The sequence below is a fragment of the Abramis brama genome, assembly GCF_963993115.1.
Source record: "Abramis brama genome assembly, chromosome: 20".
Lineage (NCBI taxonomy): Eukaryota > Metazoa > Chordata > Actinopteri > Cypriniformes > Leuciscidae > Abramis > Abramis brama.
The window spans coordinates 14,219,326-14,234,631 of record NC_139982.1 but is presented as its reverse complement, the minus strand read 5'-3'; the positions used below and the strand labels follow the sequence as shown (position 1 = coordinate 14,234,631).

Sequence of the window (15,306 nt, the reverse complement as noted above, 5' to 3'; positions counted from 1 at the left end):
TGCAAAACCTGGAGCCATGATGCTGAGGTGTTGTACAGTAGGCGGTTGTCAAAGCGTTGATATTTCGTGAGCTTAGAATTATAAGGTTCTATCTCCACTTTTGTTCGAAATTGAGTTTTTGACATAATCTGATCCATTAGGTGTTTATTAATGCCTGTGTGGTGTTATTTTTGTAAAAAAAAAAAAAAATGTTAGTAGTTATTAATAAAATAAAAAGGTTCCATCCCTCCATTGCCAGCTGGGATGTAAAAACTTTGATGCTCAATATCTCAGAACTACCCTAAACGGAGATAGAACCTTATAATACTAAGCTCACGAATTTTGGTTGCTAGTGCATTCTGGGTGATTGCTTACTGAGAGCCTACCTGCAGGTTTCTATGATTTTCTGGTCCTTAGATATGGGTTCTTCCAACTTTATCCACCAAGTGAAAATGGTAAGTCAGATTTCACAGTCATGCACTTTCATATAATCTTTTTTTAAAAAGAGCAAGCATCATGTCGCACAACATTTAATAGAATTTTTGTCTATTTTGTACAAAATGGAAACAATGCATTACAAACCAAAGAAGTTCCAGATAAGGCTATGGCTTTCACACAGTTCAAACGCAAGATAAACCTGCAATAGCTTTAAGATCTGCTTGTTAACATTCTCAATACTGTAACTGATGCAATTCTGTGCATGAATGCAAGCAACTCGACACATAACCACATGGCAAAAGAAAATATGGTTGAAATCCCATGTCATCGTGCATGGCATGGATATGTGTTACGTCACGCAAGGATTGGGAATTCGATGACGCCCAACCCTGGAGACAAATCATAAGAATTCTATAACCTCAAACCACATCGTCCAGCAACCAATGAGCAGGACGATTCACATCAAAACACTTTAATAAACTACATTGTAACAGCATTATCGGAAATTTCAGTTATGTCAAATTCCAGAAGACAGCAGGCTCATTTTGTTGGCAAAAAAACCCTGAGTGATGCTACACTGGACGATGCCTTGGAGTTTATATCATCTGGGGAGTGTCCATGAACCAGCTATGCTGCAAAAATGGCTAAGGTTGCAAATGGAGGTTAAGAATTCAAAACACATGGCATCTTTGCTGGACCTCAGACACCAGCTCTAGGCAAACATTTTGAATATAGAAAAGGTTTCTTAGTCAAAAGAAAAACGTAGTACTTCTTTAATACATTACGCATTTTGTGGGCTAAATTTTGGAACTTATGAATGAGAACACTGAGGTCATTTCTGTAAAAGTACACAGTAGAGAAATAAACAAACATGCATTTCCTAAACAGTGTTTGGTTTCCTATTGCATTAGTGTGGCGAGTCCACGAGGAAATTAGGCCTGCATCCACATCGTCGAATTGTCTGACGGACAGCCGAGTTGTGCCGTGGCTGTCCGTTCACGAGTCTTACTGCTGTTTGCACTCTGCAGGAGGAGGGTCTTTCTGGAAGAACAAGGCGGAGATAAAAGAGTAAGAGTATTAATTCAGGCACTGGGGAACAGGAAGTAGTTCAATAGTTTAATTCATTCATACTACATGCTTGGTTTGGTAAAGGTGAAGTATGAAATTTCTGCACCAGTAGTTGCATCAAACATAGAAATATTGTTTCCAAAAAGGTTTTGACACCACCCCTGTCTGTCATTGGTTAGTCCCGCCCACAAATCATGCAATAGACTGGCTCAAGTATGATGTCAGAACCCGAAAGTCTAATTCGCCGCTGGTTCCTTTGAGATTTTCCTATGGGGTTTGAGAATGGGTTTTTATCCATTAATGAGTAAAGTAAAGCCTGTGGTAAACATAATCAATACATTGACATTTTGTTCAACGGTGTAAATTACACGCACTCACACCCCAAGCTGTCTTATTTAGTTACTTATTAAAAACATATGTTTTCAAAAATGAACATAACTGCTTCAAAATTCATGTTTTCGCTATGTATGTGCGTTATTTACGTTGTAGAACAAAACGTCAAAGTATAGTCAAGTTATGTTCACCACAGGCTTTATATTACACATTCACTATATTGCCTAAAGTATTGGGACACCCCTCCAAATCATTGAATTCAGGTGTTTCCAATCACTTCCATGGTCACAGTTGTATAAAATCAAGCACCTAGGCTTGCAGACGCTTCTACAAACATTTGTGAAAGAATGGGTCACTCTCTGGAGCTCAATGAATTCTTGTGATAGGTTGCTATCTGTGCAATAAGTCCATTCGTGAAATTTCCTCACTACTAAATATTCCACGGTCAACTGTTAGTGGTATTATAACAAAGTGGAAGCAATTGGGAACAGCAGCAACTCAGCCATGATGAGGCGCACAGTGCGCAGAAGTCGCCAACTTTCTGCAGAGTCAACAGCTACAGACCTCCAAACTTCGTGTGGCCTTCAGATTAGCTTAAGAACAGTGCGTAGAGCTTCATGGAATGGGTTTTCATGGCCGAACAGTTGCATCCAAGCCTTACATCACCAAGTGCAATGCAAAGCGTCGGATGCTGTGGTGTAAAGCCATCGCCACTGGACTCTAGAGCAGTGGAGATGTGTTCTCTGGAGTGACGAATCACGCTTCTCTGTCTGGCAATCCGATGGACGAGTCTGGGTTTAGCGGTCGCCAGGAGAACGGGACTTGCCTGACTGCATCGTGCCAAGTGTAAAGTTTGGTGGAGGGGGGATTATGGTGTGGGTTGTTTTTCAGGGGTTGGGCCCTTAGTTCCAGTGAAAGGAACTCTTAATGCTCCAGCATACCAAGACATTTTGGACAATTTCAACTTTGTGAAAACAGTTTGGGGATGTTCCTGTTGCAACATGACTGAGCACCAGTGCACAAAGCAAGGTCCATAAAGACATGGATGAGGAGTTTGGTGTGGAGGAACTTGACAGTCCTGCACAGAGTCCTGACCTCAACCCAATAGAACAGCTTTGGGATGAATTGGAGCGGAGACTGAGAGCCAGGCCTTCTCGTCCAACATCAGTGCCTGACCTCACAAATGCACTTCTAGAAGAATGGTCAAAAATTCCCATAAACACACTCCTAAACCTTGTGGAAAGCCTTCCCAGAAGAATTGAAGCTGTTACAGCTGCAAAGGGTGGGCCAACTTGATATTAAACCCTACGGATTAAGAATGGGATGTCATTAAAGGTCATGTGCATGTAAAGGCAGACCCAAAACTTTTGGCAATATAGTGCAAATCGAAAAAGCCTATTATAAAACCCCAAAGGAAAATCACGGAGGAACCAGCGGTGAATTAGTCTTCAAGGTTCTGATGTCAAACCTGCACCAGTCTATTATGCCAGAGGTTAATATGTCATGCCAAGTATTTTACTGTGAAAAAATTATGTACTTCACCTTTAAGGTTAATTTAGAATTGAGAAGTTTAGTCTTCAATGTCTAAGAAAAACTTCACAAATGTCATTTTCACACTTTTGTCTAATTCCAAGTTTGATTGTTGTGTCCTCCTGTCTGATCTGCTTTTAAACTTACGTTTACAGGGAACCTCAGCGAAATACTTTCACCAAAGTACTACTAAAAGTAGGGATGTACGGGACTATTCGACTAAACTTTCTACTGCTGATCAATCTGGAGCGTAAAACAAAATCATGAACCTCTGATCTATGCACTCGTTTTATACCGATTTAAAGGGAAAACTTTGTGAGTGAATCTTGTTTGACAACAAGATCCAATATTAATATCTTAACGAACAGAATACCCTTAAATATTGTATAGCTGCCGGTACACGTCAAGTTTTTAGTACCATTTTTGTTTACAGCTACTTGTTATACACAAAATGTGTGTTCAAACCCAGATGCACAAGAGGTTGCCGTTGTAAAGAACAACACTAACTTGGCGTGTGGACTTATGTTAACTAACTTTTATTTGAGGAATATTGTTTATAATATTCTATTGAGTTTGTATCTATCGGTCCTGCACTGCCTGTTGATTTTAATAAATGAGTCTATGTTGGCTACCGTTGATTAACTGAACGCTTAAGTTTAATGTACAATGAAAGCACATCGCATATATCGTCGCTGTCTCCATATTTCCTAATTTTTATTTTTTTCATAAATCATTACTATTGGTTACCCTTTACTGCTTGTGACTAAACCTCGTAACTCCATTGGATCTTACCGACACAGTGCTGTACAGTTTGGACCGTCTCTGCTTGTTTGTAATGCAAGGGTAAATAAAGGACTGGTTCTTTGAATAAGTACAGTGTAACTATACTATAAAGGCTGATGTTTTATGTGTTTAAGGAGAGGAGAAGAGTATCTTAGTCTAGCATTTGTCGTCGAGTCATAGCCAGTACTGTCTTAAATAGCATGTGCGTAAAACTTCCATCTTTAATAACATGAGATTTTGGTCAAATAACAGAAAAAAAACTTAGCAGCCACATAGCTACAATAAACTTTATAACCTGTAAGTTGATGAAAACGTAATGCGATGCACTTACTGCCTCTGTTGATGGACAAAAACACGTATGTTCGATATTCTCCAAAGTTCGCTGGTCGTAACTCCATTTGAGCTTGATTTTGGTAAAATGTTAATAATATGATGACACATGCAAGTGTTTGACCATATATAAAGCCACAATATCAAATTGACAACATAGTGTTTAACTATTTAAAAAAATAGTGTTTTTCCCATTTTTTGAAAAGTTGTGTTTTTGGAGATACAAGGTTTTTTTTATAGACATCGACTATATATGACCTATTTTTCTGAGGCATTCAGTATGAGATTTGATGGTTTGAGTCATAGATTTAAGTAGGCTATTTCAAATTGATATTCATATACGGGATGTTTTTTGACTGCTTTTTGATCTTTGTTAGACTAGTGTGTTACAAAAGTTTAAATGTTAATGAAAGTAGTTGTGCTGCACATCTTTACTAAACATTATTGATCATCGTCTAACATCAACCAAACCTGATATCTGAACGGTAGAAAGTTTTATGAAAGAAAATAACAACATTTATTTTTATTACTATTTTCAATTAGCAAAGACACAAGTAAATGTACATAATTACTAGTAGTAACAGTTACTCAGCTACAGACTGCGGTTCACATGAACCGAATTCCAGACCGCTGTTTTCAGACCAAACTTAACAGTCAGTTAACCTCTGATCCACACACAACCCTCTCATGTGAAAGTGACATAAGAGTTAAAGCAGAGGAGAAAGACTAGAATAAAAATAAAGGGAAGATGGGAAAGATTGATGGGAAAGAGAGCCACATCCCTTCTGGTGTCTCTTACCTAGAAATGCATGAAGTGAGAAATGAATTATGCCTGTAAAAGGGGAAGTGGAGGAACAAACACACAGGTTTACACGTCAGGCATGCAACTGATTATGAGCACCATACAAGTTAATCAGACCACTTTCAATCCAGACCACTTCAATCAAACACAGATCAGCAATAAAAGTCTATTTAAGTACTCAGAGACAGCTCTGTTTGGGACAGAGCACTACTACGATTCATCCTACAATGCAAATTTCTCAAATTGCCAAAAGTTGAGACATTTTTGCATTAAAATCTGGATTTCAAATATAAACAGTAAGTCATGTATATGATGGTAACAATTTACAATAAGGTTCATTAACTACATTAGTTAGCATGCACTACAAATAAACTGCACTTATACAGTATTTATTAATCCTCTTTGTTAATGTTAATTTCAACATTTACTAATACTTTATTAAAATCTTGTTAACATTAGTCAATCCACTGTGAACTAAAATGAACAAACAATGAACAGTTTTATTATTAACTAACATTAACAAAGATGAACAAATACAGTAACAAATGTATTGCTCATGGTTAGCTCATGTTAGTTAATACATTAACTAACTTTAACTAATGAACCTGATTGTAAAGTGTTACCACTTTTATTTATTTATATTATGGATGTGACGGTGAGAATATTTTCACAGAAGAGGTATTTTATTTCAAACAGCGTAATATCCTAGCAGAACTTGCAGAAATTGATTAAAACATTAAAATATTAAGTGACCTACTGAAATCTCGCCCCACATTGCTCAAATTAATCAATTGCAAAAAAATAATAATTAAGAAACAGGAAAACAGAGGATTTAAATTCTCACCGTGGGGTCAAAATCTCCCTCATCCTCTTCTTCACCTTCCTCATCCAGGTCCTGAATGACAATAACATTTTGCTTTTTAATTTTTTATTGCCCAAAAATAAATAAGGCAGTCTATCAAATGAGTCTCACCTCCTCCTCTCCCTCTTCAAGATCCTCCTCTTCAAACTGCAAAACGGCATGGAATTACAGAAATATTATAAATCAAATGTACTATTTGATTCAACAAAGAAACAGGGTGAATATTTAATTCAATATTGCCATCGAGGTTAATTTATTTGTGATTAAAAATGATAAAAATCAACTGAATAAAAATAAAAAGGTGACCAGTCCCAGGACCCAAGCCTAAAATGAAGTTCCAAAATAAATCCCAATAAAATGAAATACTATATAACCCTCTAAGCCAAAGCAGAGCAAACACATACATCAAGATATACAGTATTTGGAATATTTTTTTTCACACGATTAATAGTCAACGGAGTAGACGTACACTATCGTCGTCTTCTAAGGCCTCTCCTGTGAAATAAAGCACGGCTCTGGGAATGACCCTCTCCCGGAAGAAGTGCCCGGTCTCAAAATCCGCAGCTAGAGTGAAGTCAAAGTCTTCATCCTGGACACAAACACACAGTGAGCAGATAGCATACTTTTGTCTTTCTTTTTTTGACATTGTCTTTTACTTTAACAATTACAGGATTGAAAACAGCATCTCCTCATTTCATATTAATGAAATACGTTCAGTGTGCGACATGCTTGAGTTTAGAGAAGCTAACTAACAAATCATTGTGGAATGACTGTACTTGTGTTTAAGCGGCCACATGCACATACTGTATGAAGAGTTGACCGTAACTGACGCAAGAAGTCTTTCAGTGTTTCCTGTCCGTGACGTGTTTTCTAAACTTGCGCTACAGTGTGTGTTTGTGTAGGCAGCTAAAAGATGTGTACTGAATACTGCAATGATTCACGTGTTTACAAACACAAAAAAACACTGAGAACGCAAGGAAGTCTCACTCACCATTCCATCAGGCGATGCTAGAAAAGAAAGGAAAAAAGTATTAATACTGGAATACATTTGATGGTATTTTTGATCATATACTGTATACACACACACAGAAACTCGGTGCATTTAGGCTTGTAGACGTGATCAAGACAATCTACTGAAGTTCAAACTGAGCATCATAATGGGGAAGAAAGGTGATTTAAGTGACTTTGAGCGAGGCATGGTTGTTGGTGGCAGACGGGACGGTCTGAGTATTTCAGAAACTGAAGATCTACTGGGATTTTCACACACAACCATCTCTAGGGTTTGCAGAGAATGGTCCGAATAAGAGAAAATATCCAGTGAGTGACAGTTCTGTGGGAGAACATGCCTTGTTGATGTCAGAGGTCAGAGGAGAATGACCAGACTGGTCCAGCTGATAGAAAGGCAACAGTAACTCAAATAGTCGTTACAGCCGAGATCTGCAGAACAGCATCTCTGAACGCACAACATGTCGAAATCTTGAAGCAGATAAACACACCGGTGTCACTCCTGTCAGCAAAAACTGCAGAAAACTGAGGCTGAAATTCACACGGCTCATCAAAATTAGACAATTGAAGATTGGAAAAACGTTGCCTGTTCTGACGAGTTTCAGTTTCTGCTGCGACATTCAGATTTTAGGGTTAGAATTTTGCGTAAACATGAAAGCTTTATGAAAGTCTTATATCAACGGTTCAGGCTGATGCTGCTGTAATGGTGTGATATTTTCTTGGCACACTCTTAGTACCAGTTGAGCAACATTTAAACGTCACAGCCTACCAGAGTATTGTTGCGGACCATCTCCATCCCTTTATAACACAGTGTATCATCTTCTGATGGATACTTCCAGCAGGATAACGCACCTTGTCACAAAGCTCAAATAACTCAAACTGGTTTCTTAAACATGACGCTAAACTGAAACTGACTCCGCTTTCACCAGATCTCAATCCAGTAGACCACAGTTAGGATGTGCTGGAATGGGAGATTCACAGTCGACAAATCTGCAGAAACTGCGTGATGATGTCACGACAATATGGAGCAACGAAGAATTAAGGCAGTTCTGAAGGCAAAAGTGGGTCCAATAAAGTAGGAGGTGTGTATATATGTACGAATGTGTTATATATATATATATATACACATATACACACACACATACTTTTATTCAACAAGGATGCATTAAATTGATCAAAAGCGACAGTAAAGACGTTTATGTTACAAAAGCTTTCTATTTCAGATTCTATTTCAGATAAATGCTGTTCTCTTTTTTTTATTTCTATTCATAAAATAATCCTAAAAAACAAAACAAAACAAAATTGTACACAACTGAGCATCAAATCATCATTAGAATGATTTCTGAAGAATTGTGTGACACTGAAGACTGCAGGTAATGGTCAAATTTTTGCTCTGATCACAGGAATAAATACATTTTACAATATATTCAAATAGAAAACGGGTTTAAATTGCAATAATATTTCACAATATTACAGTTTTTATTGTATTTTTGATCAAATAAATGCAGCTTTGGAGAGCATTAGAGACTAATATATCTGTATATAATGTAATCATATAATTTAAAAAAATATTTAAACAGTAGGCCTATAGTAAATAGTATTTATACATAAATATGTACATGTATTTGTAGTATACTCTAATGCATTTCAAATCCATTTTAGTATATTTAATTTTCATGTGCAAACATACATCAGCAGTCTCTTAAAATGTCTGATTTAGAGTTTTACGATCCTTTAATTTATATTAGTTTGTATACTGGTTCAAAAGCAGATCAGACTGGCAACAAGAGAGGGCAGTTTATAAAGGAGTTCAGAGTGATTATTAGAGAAACTAGTCCAAAATGCCCGTGCAAAATCAGTTTTTAAGTGTGTTTTTAGTAATTGTTGGTTTGGTTTGGTGTGTTTGAGTGCTCATTGTTACAATTACACAGCAAAAGTTCAGTGACATTTTTATTTGTGCATGGTAGAAAGCACAAAGTGAACTCACAAAGTGAATAGGCTACTACAAATGATGCCCGTGAAAGAGACTGTGAACGCATTGAATAGGATAGGTTTAGTTGGTGAATAGCATAGGCTACTATTACACAGTAGCGATAACGCTAAGCGCACCGGAATGAAATATAATATTCAGAAGTAAACAGCATAGCTGACTTACAGATTCAGATTACATCCACAAATGAATAAGCGCGTCGATTCAGGGAGCAGTGCAAAGTGCCCGTGCAAAATCAGTTTTTGTGAGCTGATCGCCGTCAAAAAAGTTCAGGAGATATTTCTTAGCGATGGCTGATTTCAGCAGTTTCAATATGATAAAAAAATAACTTTTATATTGATTCAATGGATTAATTGCATTTAAAAAAAAAAAAGTGTCATGAATTTATTGCATTTTTGGGAAAAAATAATCCGTTTTTATAATAAATCTTTGAAAATCAAAATCTGGATTTGAATTTTTTATGTTATTATAACCTAAAGATGCTATGTGAAAGTTTGAAACAGAAAATAGTGGTTTTCATCTTGCCACTTTCTTGGTAAAGAAAACACCTTTTTATTCAAAATGGATTTATCATGTTTTGGAACCAAACTATAATATTCAAAAGTAAAAAGTGTAGCTGTTTATGGCAGAATGTTTATTTTTAAACGACAACCTTCTTGGGGCTTCTTTTACAGATATATTTAACGATATCTTTTGCATTTCTCATCAAGACATCATCAAACTTGGCACTGCACTTACTCGTGCCCGTAGCAAGACACCTGTCGAGTTTGAAATCCATCGGACTAACGGATCGAGAGATATGCGAATAACAGACAGACAGACAGACAGACTGCCTAGGTGAGATCACCAGTGACATCAAATTAGAATGTTGACAGTCGCTATAGCGAACACTCATTCTGTTTGAGACTCTGCATTACTTTGCTTCAATAGCTTGTGTTTGATTTATTGAAAGATTTTTTCTGCTTGAAAAGAATATTAATTCATTCAGCTCATTAATTAATTCATTCACACAATTCAGTGGATATATTCAATCTGCAAGACCAAGTGAACTTTTGTCTGGGAGATTGAGCTGGCTCTCAAAAAACAGTCATGCTGATCACTGTGAGTCTGGTGCTGGTGTGGTACTTCAACAAGAAGAAAAAACCAATCGCAAAGACACCGAAGGGACCACAGTGGCATTTCACAAAATATCAAGGTAAGCACTGTCATTGTACCATCTCCATCTGAGCATATATTCAAGTAAATCAAGTAAATTGCCATTTATGCAGTAAATGATCTCCATCATCTGTGTTTTGACGAGTGCACAATTGAAATGTGTTGTTTTGTTTTATTTGCTGCTCTAAGGGCTAGGCCTTGAAGCCATTCTTGATGAGGAGGAAGATGCATTGTTCTGGGCGAGCCCAGCTTTAAAAGGTAATACACTTCTTCAAAATCCTTTAACTTCTGGTTTATGTTGTATTATTATAAAAGGGTGATCTTGACATTTAAAAATAGCTGGGTTTTTTTTTTAAAAATTAACAGTGCAAACAAATATGAGGGTCATTGACAAATAAAGCTTTAAAAAGGTGTTTTTGAAAAATCATTTCAAAACTGATATAATGCATAGTTCGAGTCATGAACAATTTGTTTAAACAAGTTTCTGTTGTTAAATAACATTTAAATGTGTACATTTTTAGCCCAAGTTTAGCTTTAGGAGCGACCGAAACAGCGGTTTCCACGGTAACGGCTGTACACAAAGAAGCGCAACGCTCATAAACGCTGCTTTAATGCAAATAACAGTCGGTTCCCTTCAAAGATACATTTATATAAAACATATGCATGTGCATATGCAACAAATACATTCATTTGAAACGTGCAGTGCTCATGTTTATTCAACTATGTTCCAAACAATAAATGTGCCTACAATGTTTTTTATGGGGGAGGAGTAATAGGGCTTGGGCGTCGTGGCGTCATACTTGGCGTGGCGGCCATGTTGATGGCCTCGCGAATGTAAACATATTATTTTCTTTGTGATTAAGATTATTATGCCTGATCATTGTGCCCCAAATAAACTTTAAAGATGATCTTTCACTGTATTATGTTTAATTGTATGTTTGCATACCATTTGCTAATTCGCCAGGAAAAAACGCGCTTTCTCAGAAGCACTAACGTTATGGCCGTATCAATTTCCAGTCCTTTTTCTTAGACGATAGAAAAACCATAGATCGAGGAGAGAACCACTATAAATCTGGACAGGAACAGTGCAGCTTAGATTCTGGTTTACTTGCCGGTATTGTAAGGGCCAGCATGAGGGACAAGGTTAATCGAGTCTCGGTAAGTAAAACTAGGGAGAGATAGAGGAGTTATAATAGTGTTCTATGTATTTAAGATAACTATACAAATAATCTCTGAACAAGCATAACACAGTTAAATTCCAAACATTTAATATAATAGTTGTATATAATTATATATGTTGAATTTAAAGAGAATTGTCCAATAGCAAATGCTTATTATATTATAATTAAACCATATATGTTCCCTAAATAAACCACATATACTAATTTTGTTAACATTTTCTAACGTTATATATTTTTACCTGGTAATCCACAAGCCCCAATGTGAGAGCCAGTGTAGTAAATTTTATCTCACATTCACATTACTGTGAGCTGACTGGAGTGTAGTTACAATAGTATACAAGTAGTATACAATAGTTTAACATTTAATTTGTGTGTCAGACAGGCAACTTACAGTGCATTAAGGCTATACATGTCAGCGTGTTCTCTGGGAATTGTCCACGTTTATATAGCACATTAAATATAGTTAACATTTACTACTAAAATAACAAAGATTAATATCATTGTTACCTAATGCCTTAACTACCGGTAATGCTGTTTACAAATACAATCATATTATTATAAGTGGGTAAAAGCCAAGTTCACAAATATCAGGGTGCAGGACCCACCCTTTCTATAATTATATCCAAACAAGTTACAATAAAAGTCAATAAACCAGGTATTATTTTGAATATTTTAATTAAACACATTTCTCAACGTAACGTTAGCCTTTAATAAAACTGCAGCGGATCTAATCTATTAAACAGTGGCAAAGTAAACAAGCTTTTAGATATTTTAAGAGAAAGACAAAAGGTATTTTAGCTGTTGATTTGGTTATGAAAAACGCTTATTCTTGCTACTGCTAGCCTTTTTTACTCCATCTGGCACGAACCCAGAGTCTCCGCTGGGTAACATCGGACGGAAAATGGTCAAACGAGATTTCATTCGATGACTTGTGGTTGCATCTCGGGACAAAACAAAAATAACGTTATGTATATTAACTGAAAGGTAAACTTCTAAGACCGTGAAGCTGAAACGCGGGCTCGTGAGAGATTTCATGTTTGTCATGATGACGTCTAAAGTCCCCGCCAAAGGATGTAGTCCCTTTTAGCAACTTGTTAGCAACCACCGTTTTTAAGACACAATAAAGTTTAAAAAAAAATCACAAGAAGGTTATAACTGGTGTGTTTTATGTCATAGATCAAAACGTGAAAATATTTAGAGGCTTTGTTAACCACAGACCTTATTTCAGGCGATTTAGCAAAAACCCATTCAAAAAACCCATAGACTTTAGGGCGAGGGAACCGGTAGTGCTAAAATGCTAACTCACTTCTGCGTTTTGGCCTACAAAGTGACGTCATAACTTCGGCACTCTATTGCACGCGTAGGTGTGGCGCGCGCATTAGCGAATGGTGATCACCATAGATATCATATATAAACGATATCTATGTTGATCACAGGCTCCTCATCAAAAACGATCATATTGCCAATGGAGAGCTGTTAAATATGAGAAAAAGACTGCGGACTTTTGACACATCTCGGAATAGTTAAGAAGATAACAGACAAATTGTCCTCTTGTAATCTGCTATTGATAAGTATCTAACGTAACGTTAGGCTAACGTTACCCTGATATTTTTCAAGATATACTCACTTTATAGGCTAAACGCCAAATAATATAGATTTTAATATAAATTCTTGCACTTTGTTCGCCCCAGTTAGCCTGGTGATGAAAAAAATAAAGAGAAAACGTTGTTTTAGATATAAACACATAGATTAATGCGTTAAACAAGCGTACTTGACCGTTATTGCATCTCTTCAGCTTTTTCTCGCGCCATGTTTTAAAATGCCGTGTCAAGTTAAAAGTTCAACTTTTGTAAACACGTCTCGACACCCGCGCTATTTTCCATTTTGTTTGCGTCTTAAAAGCCTAATCGCGTTCCTTACTTTAGCTTACTGCAGTTTTAAAGCCCTCACTATCTGTTATAATATATAACGTTACATGGACATAATACGTTGCTACACGTATAGGCTATAAAGTCTATGGGACTGCAAGTCGACAAGTTATAGGATATGCCTGTGTAGGGACTAATTACATGCTTGATTAGTGATATTAAAGTGTACTTTATTTGTGTTACAAGTACATTACAAATTCATTACGAGTGTCTTCGAAACATAGCCTACAAGACATATACCATAAGTGTATTATATTTAAGTAAAAAGTATAGGCTATGCTCAGTAATATCTTTGGCTTAAATTCCAAATGCTACAAATTGGACACTTTGTCTTCAATAACAAATGCAGATTAATAAACAAATACTACTTAGCAATACTTTTTACAATATACTATTGTATACTATAATGTATTTTGAAAGTATACTTCAGTGCATTGTTATAATGGTCATTTTCATCACAGTTAAAAATATGCCTAAAATATATATTTTAAGTAAAGTGCAAATAAACAGAATTTTCACTTCAAGTATATTTTTCTAAAATATATATTTTTAGAAAATATACTAAGGTACAATTATTTTAAAGTGTGTTAAAAGTTGTATTGTGCAAAAAGGTAAAAGCATGATTCTAATATACTTTTAATATATATTTTTTCTTAGTATATGTACTAATATATTTTAAATACAATAAAGTACACTTTTTTTCATTAGGGATTATTTATTCTTAGCAACCCTTTAAACTATGCTATCACCTGGCCAAAGATACCGTGGCTGTACCTGTACGTTCGGCAGTAAACGCATGCTCAGTGTCAGCTGCTCGTGCTCATCAGTTCCATCAGTTAACTGTCGTAGTTACTGGAGTAACATATACTCCGGGATATTGTTTATTTCGAGTCGGGGTGACTGTCAGGCACGTTCGAAAGTGAGTAGCTTTAGAAAACTGGATCTGCGCTGACTCTGTTTTTTATTATACTGATAAAAATTAAGTAAATTTAAAAATATAATAGTTTCTGCTTTCTTCTTTTGCCACAGTGTCCGACACGCCTACTGAGAACGACCCTGCCTCCGTGAATGGCGACCCTGCCTCCGTGAATGGCGACCCTGCCTCCGTGAATGGCGACCCTGCCTCCGTGAATGGCGACCCTGCCTCCGTGAATGGCGACCCTGCCTCCGTGAATGGCGACCCTGCCTCCGTGAATGGCGACCCTGCCTCCGTGAATGGCGACCCTGCCTCCGTGAATGGCGACCCTGCCTCCGTGAATGGCGACCCTGCCTCCGTGAATGGCGACCCTGCCTCCGTGAATGGCGACCCTGCCTCCGTGAAGGGCGACCCTGCCTCCGTGAAGGGCGACCCTGCCTCCGTGAAGGGCGACCCTGCCTCCGTGAAGGGCGACCCTGCCTCCGTGAAGGGCGACCCTGCCTCCGTGAAGGGCGACCCTGCCTCCGTGAAGGGCGACCCTGCCTCCGTGAAGGGCGACCCTGCCTCCGTGAAGGGCGACCCTGCCTCCGTGAAGGGCGACCCTGCCTCCGTGAAGGGCGACCCTGCCTCCGTGAAGGGCGACCCTGCCTCCGTGAAGGGCGACCCTGCCTCCGTGAAGGGCGACCCTGCCTCCGTGAAGGGCGACCCTGCCTCCGTGAAGGGCGACCCTGCCTCCGTGAAGGGCGACCCTGCCTCCGTGAAGGGCGACACTGCCTCCGTGAAGGGCGACCCTGCCTCCGTGAGCGACCCTGCCTCCGTGAGCGACCCTGCCTCCGTGAGCGACCCTGCCTCCGTGAGCGACCCTGCCTCCGAGAGCGACCCTGCCTCCGTGAGCGACCCTGCCTCCGTGAGCTACCCTGCCTCCGTGAGCTACCCTGCCTCCGTGAGCGACCCTGCCTCCGTGAGCGACCCTGCCTCCGTGAGCGACCCTGCCTCCGTGAGCGAC

General features: G+C 38.1%; 1 protein-coding gene across 2 annotated transcripts in view; it reads right to left on the bottom strand.

The window, feature by feature from the left end:
* Positions 1 to 493: 493 nt before the first annotated feature.
* Positions 494 to 15,306, bottom strand: part of nap1l4a (nucleosome assembly protein 1-like 4a) — a 36,024-nt gene continuing 21,211 nt past the window's right edge. The window contains exons 10-15 of one of the 2 annotated variants that reach the window (XM_084095465.1): positions 7,117 to 7,133; positions 6,595 to 6,714; positions 6,237 to 6,272; positions 6,108 to 6,158; positions 5,261 to 5,293; positions 494 to 1,458 (exon numbers count right to left, since the gene is read on the bottom strand). In XM_084095465.1, coding sequence (XP_083951591.1) covers positions 5,288 to 5,293; positions 6,108 to 6,158; positions 6,237 to 6,272; positions 6,595 to 6,714; positions 7,117 to 7,133 — 230 coding nt within the window. In that variant the 3' untranslated portion in view covers positions 494 to 1,458; positions 5,261 to 5,287. The remainder of the gene's footprint in view (positions 1,459 to 5,260; positions 5,294 to 6,107; positions 6,159 to 6,236; positions 6,273 to 6,594; positions 6,715 to 7,116; positions 7,134 to 15,306) is intronic. The other variant, XM_084095464.1, reaches the window with a different exon arrangement.